At 41.9% G+C, this 14,414-nt stretch overlaps 1 protein-coding gene across 2 annotated transcripts in view; it reads left to right on the top strand.

Annotated features, from left to right (window-relative positions):
• Nucleotides 1-14,414, top strand: part of IPMK (inositol polyphosphate multikinase) — a 46,172-nt gene that overhangs the window by 954 nt on the left and 30,804 nt on the right. For both annotated transcript variants that reach the window (XR_012587671.1, XM_074592249.1), the window contains exon 2: nt 3,987-4,072. Coding sequence is in view for 1 of the 2 variants with exons in the window: in XM_074592249.1 (XP_074448350.1) it covers nt 3,987-4,072 (86 nt within the window). In the remaining variant the exon portion in view is untranslated. The remainder of the gene's footprint in view (nt 1-3,986; nt 4,073-14,414) is intronic.

The raw sequence follows: 14,414 nt of genomic DNA, 5'->3' as shown, positions 1-14,414 counted from the left end.
AATACAAATATCATGAGGATAGAGAGGATTTTTGAAGTGTGCCTCTGCTGGCTTTAATCTCCTGTTTTAATTCCAGGTTGAGGAGTGAGGTGTTGGCCCTTCTGATGAAGGTGCCTTTTAATGCAGGCAGTGGTCACTGCCAGAGCGAGCGTCCAAGTTATGCCATTTGGCAACCTTTTCTCCCCCTTCCAGGACATCACATTTGGTGTAATTCCTGCCTCTCAGCCAAATGTAAGGTATACGTCCGTTCAGCTCTCAGCGTGCCCTTTGAGAGTGGCCATAACAAGTACCTACTGCCATATTGCCTTTGAACCTTGTTGGTAGGAACGGCCTCTGCCGAATGGGCCAAGGGCTCAACTTCATAACCCCTTTGAAATGTCAGTGAGTGGAATTACAGCACTAATGGCACTGTTAGTTTGTCTTATCTGCAGCCTGCGTCCGTGGCATGTCTTGTTGCTGATAATCTCCACAGCAAAGTAATTCTTGTCCCTTGCCCCTGATGCAGCCGGTGCAATAAAATGTCGAGGGAGGTACATTGGATCCTTGAAGCTGTACGTCTGCCTTGTTTTTCGTATATCATAATACGGGGTGGGATCAGGCAAAAAGGCACACTTCAGGCGGAGCTTCACCTTTGGCATGTCAGTTTTATCGCAGTTGGATCAAGACAACATGGGTGATACACCATCTGTATTGTGGGTGCAGCTCAAATGGATTAGGTAAAGCTGGCTCCACGACATCTCATGAGCAAGACCAGGATTCTTCTGCAGAGTTACCACCACGGTTGATGATCTCATCTTAGAAACTTGAATTTTACATTTTAAGTGAAGACCAGAGCTGCTCTGGCACTCGCAGCTCTCTCATTTTTGTAACTGAATCTTCTCGTTTTATTTCTTTGCAGATGATGTATGTAGGAGTGCAGGCAGTTGAGATGCTAAAGATACAGGGTCATGTATAACTCTGCAGTGCTGCTCCCTGTGGTGTCTTTGTTGTGAAGCTAGTGGCCAGATGTGTGGATATATGTAGTTGCTAATAGCACTGGTAAGGACTATTACAGACAAATCTGTATGCCAGAATCTGAGAACTTTAATTAAGCATGTGTGAGGAGACCAGCATGTCTTCTGCCTTCTCTGTTGCCTCTTCTTACAGCAGTCGCCCTCCTTACTATTTTCCATTCTGCCTTTTTCTACCCCATCAAGCCTTGAGTATTTTAAAAGCATAAATCTATAAAACCAGCGTGCCTTTTTGTCGGGATACCTCTCTTGCTATGCATGCAACGTGGCAGGTGTACCTTGAAGGTTGTACCTGGCTGGTGTTAGTGTCTGAGCTGTTTACCGATTCAAGTTCAGAGCCTTCCTTGTTCTGCCCAGCTTCCTCCTGCATGTCACTGCTGTCCCCTGTGCTCAACTTCCCTTCTGTCCCCACATAGAAACACACAGAGGACGCGTAGGTATCCAAATTATTTTTTAACTGTTTTTTTTTTTTTGTTAAAGTGTGCCTTAAAATTTCTTTGCCGTGGGGTTTCCTTCCTCCTGAATAACGTTTCAATTTTCCCTTTGTTCCCTGTGACTGTTCAGTAGTGCTTTGCCAGGAACAGCATAAATCATGTGTAGTAAGGAAGGTAACCACCTCAGGTTGTGCTTAATTCCACAGGCAGGTGGAGAGAAATGAGCTGATGGGATATGCCACCTTATATCCCACACCTGGCTGCGGTTTGGTGCCCGTACCTGCAAAGTGCTGGAGGTCCCCAAGCCGTTGGTGGGATCCTGTAGCTAAAGGCATCATTCTTTTTTGGTCTGACATGCTCGGTCATGCAAATTGCAAAACTTCTAACTCTGGCTACCGTTTTCCCGATGCAAAGGTCAAGGTGGCACATACATACTGGTCAGTCCTTATTAGATACCCACAGAGGATCTCTTCTAAAGTAAATGTTCAGTGTGTTTGCACAGAACCAGTTTTGTCTATGGTTGAGTGAAGCGTGTGGATTGGATGTGATAATTTTTGTTTAGAAGAGTGCATACTTCTGTATTGGTTATTTTTGCAGTAGGTTTGAGTTTCAGAATGCTAACAAGCTTTGCATGCAAAGCCATAGGGAAATGTTTGTGAGATACTTCAGAATTTTAATATCGGTGTAGTGCTGCTGCTGCTTCAGAAATGTTAAATTGCTTATTCATGTATTAAAACAATATTACTCCCTATCTGTGCCGAAAAAACACAGGAACCCTAGAACAAAACCATGACCAACGTCCATATGTTAGTATGATCTGCAGGCAGTGGTTGTAGATCAGAGGGAAGGTTATGGAGTTTTCATCTTCTTGGTGAGCACTGAAACATGAATTTTTGGTTTCCAGGCCTGCCTCAGGTCTAGAGCATGTTCTCTAGTCTGTCAAGAAATCCAGAGGATGAGGGAACTTTAGACACTGTCAGGTTACATTAAACTCTTCAAATAATATGTATCAATCCCATAGTGTATGCATTCTACTTCCCAGAATATTTGCCTGGTTTTCTACCTTGTAGATTGTCTTCTCATCTTATCAAAGCCAACATGCAGATTTTGAGGAGTATGTGTTTTAAGAAGCTTTTTTTTTTTCTTTTTTTAAATGTTGTAACTGTTAGCAATACAGATTCAAAACAAGTGCTATTCAGGTGCTTTGTGCACTTTGCTAAGTTGTTTCCAGCACACGTAAAAGGGGACGGGGGCAAGAAGCTGTTGTCTCTGGTAGATGTTGTGGTGTTTTGCAGGTTCTTGTGTGGCACTATTTTTCTAGTTCTGGAAAGTACACAAAATCCAGCAAGCAACTTGACTTGAGAGCTGTTTTACACAAATTTTTCAACCTCCTCTTTGTTCATTGGCACAGCCAACTAATGAAGCAACTTTTCTAAGCCTGGTAGTTGTTTTAAAGTAAATATCTTGGGCTCTAAAGATTGTGTTTAGTTTCCAAGACTGCACAACAGAGCCCCTTCAGAGATAATACTTTCTAAAAGGTGAAAGCACAATTGCTGTTACAACTGCAAACTCTTCTTGGGGCTCAAAGCTCCTGGCTCGCTTTACTATGTTTCCTCAAGTGCTAATCTGAAGATGGAGCCTATTTTGGATACAGTTGACGTGTTTGCTTCACTTCTAAACAAAATAAATTACTATCTGAAAAGCTATGAATAAATTCTAGGAGAAAATTTATTTTCCAGAAGTGGGTTTTTCTTTTTCCCTTGCAAACTGATGATCTTGAAATTTAGAGTGCATTTCACAGGGATGCAGTTACTTTTCTCCAGTCTTGCCCATATCAACCTCTTGAGTACCCTCAGATATTCAGTTGCATTTCTTATGCAGCTACTCAGCGATCTTGCTGACTGGAGAGTCATTAAGGCTGTTTTGGGAAGATATTTTGGGTTTTTTTGGTGCCGGCATGATGAAGATGGTTGCCTGGCTGAGGTGAAATTCTGTATTGTGCCATGATTATGGGTGACACAAATAGTAGCACCAGATTAGCTGTATAGGGGTGCTACTTCTAGTAATATAGAAGTGTTTTTTTTCTACGCCACTACTATAGAAATAAGTTCACAGGACGTATATTTGTGTTTAGTTAGTGAGAAATGCATTAAGCTTGGTACTAACTGCTTTAACTTCTTGGCATTGTTGGAAAAACAACTTATTGCTTGTTTACAAAGGGAGTGTCTGTGTAATCTTCCATAGATGAATGGATGGGGTTTTTTGGGTGGAACTTTTTAATGTCAAATCCCAGTACTGCGGTGGCCTTGAGCAGGATTAGACCCAGCATATCATCTGATGGCTAGAAAAAGAGGAATGCAAGCAGACGTCAGCTGAGGGATTTGTGTAGGAGCTGCCGATTTCGACGCTACTGTGCATGTACTGAAAGCAGTGCAACTGAGCAAATAAGCCATCCCTGAGGTGTATTTGCTATTTCTGGGGGAAAAAAAAAAAAAGCTGTATTTCTTAAAACTAAGCCCTGATGGAAATGCTTCTTTTCTAGGTATACTGCAGCATCCAGATGGGACTGTCCTGAAGCAGTTGCAGCCACCACCTCGGGGTCCCAGGGAGCAGGAGTTCTACAACAAGGTGAGGGTTGGCTGGTACGGAGGGAGCTGCCTTGCTGTGGGTGAAACGACGTGTGTGGTTGGTGTAGAAGTACAGCCTTATCGGTGCAGCTGGGAAAGCCCAACTGAAATACCTGAATGGTAGCTCGCTGACAGTCCCGTCATGGCATCACTGTGCTGTCTGGAACGTTCTCCTCTTTGAATGTCCGTCCCTGTGCCAGGCCTGCGTCACTCACAGGGTTTAAGCTTGCTTATTTGCTCATGGGTCAGCGGCGTTTTCACAGCATCTAAGACTTTATTGAAAAGCCTTGTATTATCTCCATCCATGATTGAAGGGTAGTGTGTTTGATCCCGTCTTTCTCATGTTGCTAAGTGTCTCGGAACTGGTTGCATCTAAATTTAGTATGTCTTACACTTTTGTGTAGTCTGGTTTAGTGCTAGAAGTATTGCTCTGTTCACTGTATCAAAATTCTTCACTGTGTGAAAGCTCAGCTCCTTTAAAAAGTCAGTAAAAAAGTGAGACTCTCCAGTTGTTTTAACTTTGGTGGTTTTTTTTTCTTGTTGCTCATCTTCAGTTTGCTGTATCAGTAACTTTAATAACACAAACCAGGAAAGCAGTTGCTTGTTGTCTTAGGAGGGTAAACTGTTTTTAGAGCCCCTTTACCTTACGCACATACCTGCCTGTGATTGTCCATCACGTGTTTTCTCTCGATGGGCTTGATCTGTCATCCCTTTCCATGGCTTATTTGGTATGAAGAACTGTAGCGTAGTCTTAGCGCAGGATGAGAGAGGAGTCTTGAGACCCTCTTTCTGTTGTGTTCAGTTTGTTTTCCTTTATTTTATTTTTTTTTTTCCACCTAGAAGGGTATTATTTTAAGTTACCAAAAGAAGTTATGTATTTTGTGAAAGTGTCCCACATTAAAACAGACTAAGCAATGTGCTCCAAGAGAACAATGTTTTTGCATACTAGCATTACTCGATAATTCTCATGATGGGACTGCTAGACAAAACAGCAGCTCTTGAGTTAGTGGTAGCTCAGCAGGAGCCAGTTAAATCTAAATGTAAATATTTTTCTGAGGTTTCTCAGTGACTGTTCTTTAGATGAGGTTAGGAGAGATGCAATCCAGCCTGAGCGGTAACTCTTCAGTAGGAGAAAGATTGAACAGACTTCTTCCAGTGCCAGGCTACTTACTTTTCTGTGAAATCCTGAGATACAGACAGTAAGGCGTTTTCACTGTCTAAAGCCAGGGGGTGAGAGGGGTAAATTAAGACGTTAACCATTCGCAGCACTGGCTTTATCTCTTTGCCTGTTGCCTAGATTTATGTGACAAGCCCTGGTCAAAATCTTTGAGAAAAATAAGTCTATATTAGTGCCCTTGTTACTCTGCCCTGTCATAGTGGAAGAAGTCGGGTCTCAATGCTAATAACTTGCAAAGTTACCTCCAATTATGTCTTACAGGGCCTTGCCCTGTTGCTTTAGACACTGATTACTTTTTTTTTCCCGTTTATAATCCATTTGGGAAAGGCGTTGCGCAGTTCTTATGATGGTGAAAGGGAAAGATGTATGCACAATTAGTTGTGTGTGGACTAGACTGGCTTTCTGTGGGAGAAGGGAAGGAGAGGAAATGCATGGACATTATGTCGGTGAAAGTACAGGAGAAAGGTCTTGGGGATTTGTCGCTTCTCAATGATTAACTGCTATCATATTTGCTCTCAGGCAAGAACCACGTGATGGGGGATATAGACACCTAAGCACTACATATGGTTGTTAGATGATGAGGATTACTGCGGATTGTGAGGTTCAGTGTAAGGTGCAGTTTCACGTACAGTTTGAGCTGAGACAATAGGGAAAGGCCTTTCTTCCCATTCTTGCCGTTTACCTTGTGCCACAATGGTGCTCTTTTGGACATTGATGAACTGCTTTGACTTATTTAAAAGACAGCAAAACTTCCTTGTTGGTTTTTCCGGTCTTCTCTTAGTGATTAAACTTCTAAGTGGTGGGAACAACAGCAAGACTGCCTTTTCTTTTTTTTTTTTTGGTACCTGAGCTCAGTGCATCTTGTGGTCTATAATCAAAGAGACATTATCACCTTGAAGTAGGCTAATGAGCCTCCAGAGAATGGGGGAAGTAGAATTTTACCACTCCTTGAGACAAGGGGTTGTTTACAATGCAGTCAGGTAAAGTAGATGGTGAGAAACCATGAAGAAATGAACCAAGTGAAACAAGACTGATGAATCCCAGGCTGTCACTTTGCCAGGACTAGACAGCAAGTCTGTTTGTAAGATCAAATCAAGATGTTATCCATTAGTATATGTAGATTAATCATGACCTTTTTTAATTATTATTATTTTTGCACCTATTTTTTCATATGTGCTTGTTCTGTCTGTAGTGATAAATCAGTTATTGCTTCTGTTGCATGCTACATTACCCTGGCCTGAATTAAGATTAGTACCCCAGTACCTGGGCCAAAAGCAAGTGGTTTTTTTTACTTACGGGTAAAGCAAATGTCGGCAGCTATCACAGATCTGAAGCAGAAGTGTCTTCCAATAACCAGCAGTGACCAGGAAGCAGTATTTCAGCGTGCAGTCTGAGTGCATGTGAACTGAAGGTTACAGGGAATGCGTCATGACAGAAGATAATGAGACAAGTTTGAATGTAACCCTGGCAAATTTAACCCAATGCCAGGGTGTATCAGGTAGACACTGTCTTCTATCTGGAAAAGCGAGTCTTTTCTTCTGAAACTGCTGGATTTGCCTTCTGCTGGATGTGTGAACATGCCAGAGGGCCATAGTCTGCGTCAGCAAATCACCAGAAGTCTTTTTCCCCTGGTTATTGGTGGGTTGTTTTCTAGTGAGCAGGAAGCTGAGTGCTTCCATTTTTTGGAATGCAGGCTTGAGCAAGACGTTGTAGCGCAAAATACTAATAGTGATCTGAAACCTGCTCAGAAGTGGGTGGCAATTGGGAAGTTTTGAAGAATTTCACGGGTCTCTGCCAAAGGGGAAAACTGTAAAAAATCTCTCAAGTTAATTCCTACTCAGACTGCCATTAGGTTACTGTTCTGTTTTCCTGACAGTATATTTTCAGTTTCGCAGTTAAAAAACCCAACAAAGCAGCCCACCATCTAAATACAGGTCTTCCTTTATAAGAGATTATTTTACTAAGTAAACCAAACTTTCATCTCTACTACAGCAATATGTGTCATTCTCTACGGATGGGGAAGTGGCTTGCCATGATTCTGTGTTATGAGAGTATGACAAGAGTATCGTGAATACCTTCTGTGATAAAATGCAGTAGAACAATGCGCTGTTTGTAGTCATTGTTAATAACTTACTATGTATTGCTTAATTTATCACTGGAGTGTGACTTTCCATTGGTAATGTCCATTTTCTATTGAGTTCTGTACATCTTGAGTAATTACCAAATCAAAATAATAAAATTTTAGTTTTGTTCCTGCAAATTCCCTTCCTGTACCTGAGGGCATGAACTTCTTTGAAACATTGGCTGCAAAGCCATGGAGTTCTTTACGAGCTCTTCTGGTACCCTTATCTGGGTAAAAAAAAACAAAACTGGTGCTTTTTTAACCTCCAATAGCTACAAAATACTTTGTTTTCAATAGGCATGAGCAGCAAGAGAATGAAAAAAAAATTGAAGTAGCAGGGTCATGGTTTTTTAAGGACTACCTACATTGGTGATCAGTTGTTTCCATCTAATAGAAATACTTGGTGAGAACGTGTGGGCGGAGGCACTCTAAAGGACTGCTTTTAAAGGAGTTTCGTGAGGGAGCAGTATACAGAGATGTGGAAATAGGAAAATAGCGTTGTTTGAAAACACAGTATAATATATTATGTAGTAGTGACCCATTTCCATTAAAGAAAAGAAATCAGTAAAAGGCAGTATGTGTTTGTGGTAGGCTGCCTACACATGCATGCTAAGAAATCCACAAAACAAGGGTACTGTTCAGTGTGTTTTAGTATTTGGCTTCAGCCTGGTCTAGTGGGAGGTGTCCCTGCCCATGTCAGGGGTGTCGGAACTAGATGATCTTTAATGTCCCTTCCAACCTGAACCATTCTATGATTATGCCAGGGTGCATTTATATGTGCTGAAACGGTCTGATTTAATTCAGCAGTGTTGGGAGAGGGAAGGGGAGAAGCCTATCAGCCCTCCTACGGTGATCTCTTCTGGCAGGTGAGTTGGGAACTGCGAGAACAGCATCCTTTGGAAAGGTTAATGCAGTCACTGTGTGAGGTACAACCTCCCTGCTTAGCTGGGAGCAGAGCTCTTGTCTCCAACGTGCCAGGCTGTACCCAGGAGCACGGTGTGCTAGCATATCTCTTTCTCTCTCTTCCTATTTACAAGTTATCTTCAGCGCAGGGTTTTTTCATAATTTGTCATGTCAAGAATGTGGCATTGCAGAAACTACTGTCCTGTTGGTGTCCCAAAGAGGGGGAGGAAGCTGGAATGTCAGGCTTTAAATAGGGCGGCTGCTTTTGTGGGCACAAAAAAGATAGAGCTTGGGCTGCAAATATTTGAAACTGAGGAGGGGAGAATTTACAGTTGTTGAGGTTACCTTCGTGAGTACGATTTCCTACAAGCTGTGTGTTTTAGCAGTAAGAGATGGAATGTTTCTTGTGTTCAACAGAACAAGAGAAGGGCACTGGACTATTTTGAGACGACAGCTCTTTCACTTCTGATGTCTGGCATTCACTCAGTGGGGCTGTAAACCTCTGTTACTGCCCATACCTGTTCTGAGCATGGCATACTGAAGTTTTAAAGGTTGCTAATGCAGTAGCTAATAAACTGGGATTTTATGCTTAACAGATCAATAAATGTTCCTGTAAAATTTTATTTGAATTGCCTCTGCTTTTCCTCTTCTATGGTGACTGCGTGATGCTTGGGGTATGAGTAGTACACCTTCCCCCCTCATCCTGCCTGCCAAAAACAGTCCTGAGAAAGCTCTTGCAGCTTGGACAACTTCTAGCGCTTACCTTTATTTTTTTTAATTTTTTTTCCTGTTTGCTAGTGGCTGCATATCAGAATTGTCATAGCTGGTTCTGGTGATGTTGCCAAGTCATGGCTCCAGATAATTTACCTGCAGTACTATAAGGTTTCCGAGGCTGTTGCAATGCAAGTCGTACCCTAACGCTCAGATAGCCTTGTGCCAGAGGACAAGGGTAATTTGGGGAGTTGGAGTGAAAAGGCAGTCGAGGTTCTCCCGGTCGCAGCTCAGCCCTGGCCACCCTCTACTTCTACCCCAGTGCTTGGGAACCGAGAGAACTGATTCACCCCACATAGCGTTGGGAACAGATAATCGGGCTAGTCATCTCGCCTTTCTGGATAACACATCTCCCACCCATTGGCAATTAACAATGTCTCTGTTAACTGCCATAGCAGTAGTTTGAAAGTTCAGGGTTCAAGCCCTGCTGACATATAATATGAATGCAAGGAAGCTGTTACCACTGTAGATAACAGAAGTTGTTTTTCCCTCTCGTTACATGTCCTGAAAACAAAGCCAGGATGTAAGAGACACAAATAGCTCCAGCATGTAAAAGAGATTTACATTGGTTAGGTGAGAGGCACTTGAAAGCTAGGAAGTAATGGTTTCATGGTTGCCCACACAATTGTTGTTCTGAACTTTTGTCGGATGCACTATAATGCAGCTTTCAACAGGGCAATGACCTGCCTTTCTGTTTTCTTTCCCCTAAAGAACTTACCCATTTTGCAACCTGACATAAGGCAGAATTAATATCGTTTGTGCGACTTCTGCTGTCTCTCTGGTAACAGTTAGTCTTTGAGTTTGCAACTAGAGGGGTAATGTGTTAGTGAAGACCCAATTACATCAATATTCCTGAAGTCATAGTTCCTTGTGCCTTTGTGGTTATGGAGAAGAATTGTGCAGGAAGTATGCCTGTTTGGACCATTATCAATAATATTCTCCTCACTGTTTTATTTATTCCATTCTCAATAACCTGCTGCTACTCCTATGCCATGGCTTTTCGTCGCTGCTTGATGCTTGCTTCTTTTTTGCGTTGTCTAATTTTAATTAGTATTCAAGCAGCTTCAGGCAGTGCAGAAGACTTCTTATGACTTCCCTCCCCCTCCGTGGCATGAAATCAAGCCAGCAGCCTGAAAGATGTGTTTTGGCCTGGAAGCTCTTGCATAGAGTTGCAAGAACTGACTCATACGGCTCAGCCCCCTTTCAGCCTATATAGCACAAATCACGATAAGGCAGCCTGTGTTCTGTAAACTGTTCGCTGCTGGTGACGGAAAAGGAAGGGGATCGGGGAGGCAAAGCGTGTCTTGCTTCAGGATGAATTACCCTATTTTGTAAACTCAGTTAACTGGTTTTATAGTCTTGATTTAGATGATTATCCTTGACTGAAAAAGGAATTGGTGATGACCATCGTGCTGCTATTGTGTACTAAAATATCCTTATCCCGTGATCAAGTCTCCAGCTAAGGTTCTGATTTTCAGTCTTGTATGGACAAAGCTTGGAGAAATAGGATGCAGGGTTCTCTTGACATCTTATTTTTGAGGATGCAGTGCCTTACCCAAACCTTTCGCTACTACCGCATTCAAGGCTGCAGCTCAATATCCTGAGGAGTTCTCTTTGGCTATGCCTTGTTCTGGTACGTCCAGCTCTGCTGCGTCTCCAGAAGAGGTGGTGGTACTGAAGTATACAAATTACCTGTTTGCAAACATTGTGAGCATGTTCTGATACAGCCCATTTCTGCCCTTGGTGTCGTTCCTCCTGCTGAAGAACTCTCTGGGAGGGATGCTGTTTTGCTGGGGAAGTAAGCAAATTTAAGTCCCCAAACCAGCGTGTGAAACTGTCTCATGCTCTATGCTTTAAAACACGAGCCTGGGCAGAAGTGTTGTAATAAAAGGAAGCACATGCAGTACTCCTCAGCTAATAAGAAGAAAATGGCTTTTTGACCAAATTGTGAAATACTGGCAGCTTGTATTCGGGTTTTTTTCTCATTAGGAGTTGTCTGAAAGAGATGAAGGATGAAGTGAAGGTTTAAGAATCTGCTGAGTTCCTACTACTGTCCTATAAACACATTTTTCCTACTTTGGATCACTATTAAATGACTGAAAGCCAACTGTACCAGGATAGTGAGACTTACAAAGTATGGCAGGTTTTTGTGATTCTCGCACTTTGCAGCAAAAACCAGTTTGAAAGGGACACACCACGCAGTGGTTAAGAAGGTTAACCCAGAAGGGTCCGCTGAGCATCTGTTCCCCGTGCTCCTTGTATATTGTGTGCCACAGAATAAGCCACAGCCTGCTTTAATAAATCTAAGAAAACCTCATAAAAAGAGACAGTAAAAGGCCATTATTGCAATTTGATGCTATCGGGGATCTACTGGGTGGAGCTGGTAACAGACTGAGTAGTTTACAGTCCATGCTACATAAGTAAGCAGTAAAAAATAATAATCTAGTTCTCTTATCAACCTGATTTTGAGGAATATTCCTACCCAAGAGTAGATCTGGCCAAAAATAAAGCCAAATTGCATAGCATTAATGTGCACATCCATAGTATGTTGAATTGGATTAAGTTACGGTACAGTGCTCTTGCTGTGCTAGAGGGTCATGCAAGTGATAACTTTTTCAGACGGAATCAAATTTTGTTTAAACTTCAATTAACTTATGAATCTTTCAGACTGCAGATAAACTTACTAAAGTTATGTTGGTGTTATACATTAAATACCGCACTCTGCGCGTTGTAAGCTTATTTAAAAATAAGATATGGTTGGTGGGCTGCCAATATGGGATTGAGGAAAGTGTAGGTTGCCTCCTTGAAAGAAAAGGAAAATAAACTCAGTCTCTGAAAGTAAGAATTCCAGTTTCCAGATGTAAAAAAAAAAAAAAAAAAGGCTTGTAATATGAGAATATTGCATGAAGCCAGGACTCTGTGTGTGTGGAAAGAGATGTGAATCACTGGTGCATATGGTGGAACATAATGTAATGTTTTGGTGCGTTGTTGGTCATCCGCGTACCAAATTAACCATAAGTAAGTTGAAAAGTCCATTAAGTGTTATTTTGAATGTCCCACTGTGTATATAACATGCTTGTTAAAATTCCTGTGATATCCAATACTTAAGGAGCAATTTGGTAGCAATTACTTTTCAGTCTTTGAGTGTTTATTTTTTCTGAGTGTGTTTGTATTAGATACATATATAGAGAGATATATATATATATTTATATATATAAAAATCTTGGCTCACCGTGCTTGAGTGTAACATCCGCTTAACCAGATTTTAATATTTTTTTCCTGCCTTACTGGAACAGACTGTGATCAAAGGCTTCCTAAGGGTTCTTAGTGGTGTTACTACTGTTCTTCTTTTTCACTTCCCTCCCCCCCCACCCCCCGTGTTCTAGCACAAGTTAGCGTTGCTGCTTTCCTTTCCTGCTGATGGTGAGCCAGGGGGGTTGCTCGCAGGTTTGGGAAGCAACAGCCGCTGTACTTCTCCAGCAGACTGGTGAGTGAAAGGAAGATGTGGCCTCATAACTGATTCTGTATCTTCCAGTTTTGCACAGGCTACGTGTAGGTTGGGCTCCAAAAAGTTAATTATTCAAAGCAAACAAAAAATACCGCTAGTTATTACAAAACAGCTGATTTGATGTTTGTGTGTGTTCTCTAACTACTGGTAACCCCTCTACTTAGGTAGAAAACATGAGAATAGCTTTTTAGTCCTTGTGGAAGGAGCTGTTGCATACTTTCCCAAATCATAAGCAATCAACTAAAATTCTTGTTAGTAGGTGCCATTCTTCTCTGTCCATTAAAAAAAAAGTAAAAATAATAAAATAAAAATATTATTACTAGCTGCCTCTGTCTTGGCAAGTGTTCTCATCACAAAGTAGAGCCTGTTGCTGGCAGAGGAGCTTCTGATATTGAAACGGAGACAATAAATCTGATGTAATGCTTGCAGGCTAGCCCTTGAAGTGATCAATTTTGACACCTGGCTGCAGGTGGGAGTTGAGTATTCTGGAATAAGGGCTAAGGTATACTAGGAAGTGGTAAAATACAAATAATAGAGATGAATAAATTTGTCAAAATTAAGGGGAACACAAGCAGGTTTTTTTTCCAAGGAAGGTAAAGATGTAATTTTAAGCATTTCGGAGGTATTGATGGTGGATGTACTGGAAGAGCAGTTTAGACAGAGGGCCTTGGCTGGGCACTTAGGGGGTGAGCCAGCCCAAGGTGTTCAGCAGGTTGTAGGACCACCTGGGTGCTGACATCACTGCTGGGGGTGGGATGAACATGTGTGTGGGACTGTGGTAGCCCTGTCTCAGATTGACTTAAACCACCATGAAAGTGCACCTTTAGGGTAGTGTTGCAGTAAATTCTTTGTGAGGGATGCCTCTTGCAGTGTTAGGGGAAAAAAAAAAAGCAACCCAACTTACATCTGTCAGGATGTGTCTCTGCTTTGAAATGTAAAATTAAATTTTGCCTATTTAAGTATAGCTGCTTCAGAGTTCCTCCCACCCCCTGTTCTCTCTTGCTCCCCAGCTTCAATCTTCAGCTGTGATCAGATGGCTTTCCAGAAACAAAGGGTAATACTTATTTATGTTCTCCGAAAGTGGGACAGCCATACTGGCTGATTTTTTCCATTGTTCTACCATTTTACTTTTCTTTCAGTAATTCCAGTGATAATTTAAGCTTGAACTCTTAAATAGTTGGAATAGCTTAAAGAAAAAGAATTTTCTTGGAGTTTGTATGAAAATACTTTAGCTGCTGTCTTTGTTCACCTTGCTTTTGCGTCTGTGAGGATTTGGATATGTCAGGGTGGTGGTTTCTGACCAGGTCTGTGTCTCCCCTTAAAACGCTAAGCAGTATTTGTGTTGCACCACCACTTTGTGCATTGCAGTAATAGAGCCATCTTTTGGCACAAGAGCTGTCCAGATAGACAAGAAAACTGGTTGTACTGTCCTTCTTCAAGGCAGGTGTGAATTGGCAAAGCGACTTGACTCTTTTTGCCTTGAAATTGGCCGGATCTCTCCGTCCACTGGTAGCTCGAGTGTTTGCAGGGGGTGACGTCAGGACAGCATCGCTACAGCTCTGTTGGGTGAATGGTAGGTGGCGTCAAACTAAGAAGTAAGAGTAAGTAAGAATGGGGGAAGAAGTATTCAGTGTCTTAAAATTGAAACTTCCTTATCAGATGACCAATGGTAGTATGTCTTAACCACTTTCTTTACGCTATGTTCTCTTTATTTTGGCTTCTAGTGGAGAGCATCTAATGTGTGCTCTGCTCCAGTCTGTTGTATGTGCAAATTGATATAACTGAACCAAAGGAATGTAGATTCTGGAGTAGAGACCTGGATGCGCAATTTGCCATGTACTTTTGGACTATATTTACTGAAG

The sequence above is a fragment of the Larus michahellis genome, chromosome 6, assembly GCF_964199755.1.
Source record: "Larus michahellis chromosome 6, bLarMic1.1, whole genome shotgun sequence".
Lineage (NCBI taxonomy): Eukaryota > Metazoa > Chordata > Aves > Charadriiformes > Laridae > Larus > Larus michahellis.
This window is presented reverse-complemented; position numbering and strand designations above follow the sequence as displayed.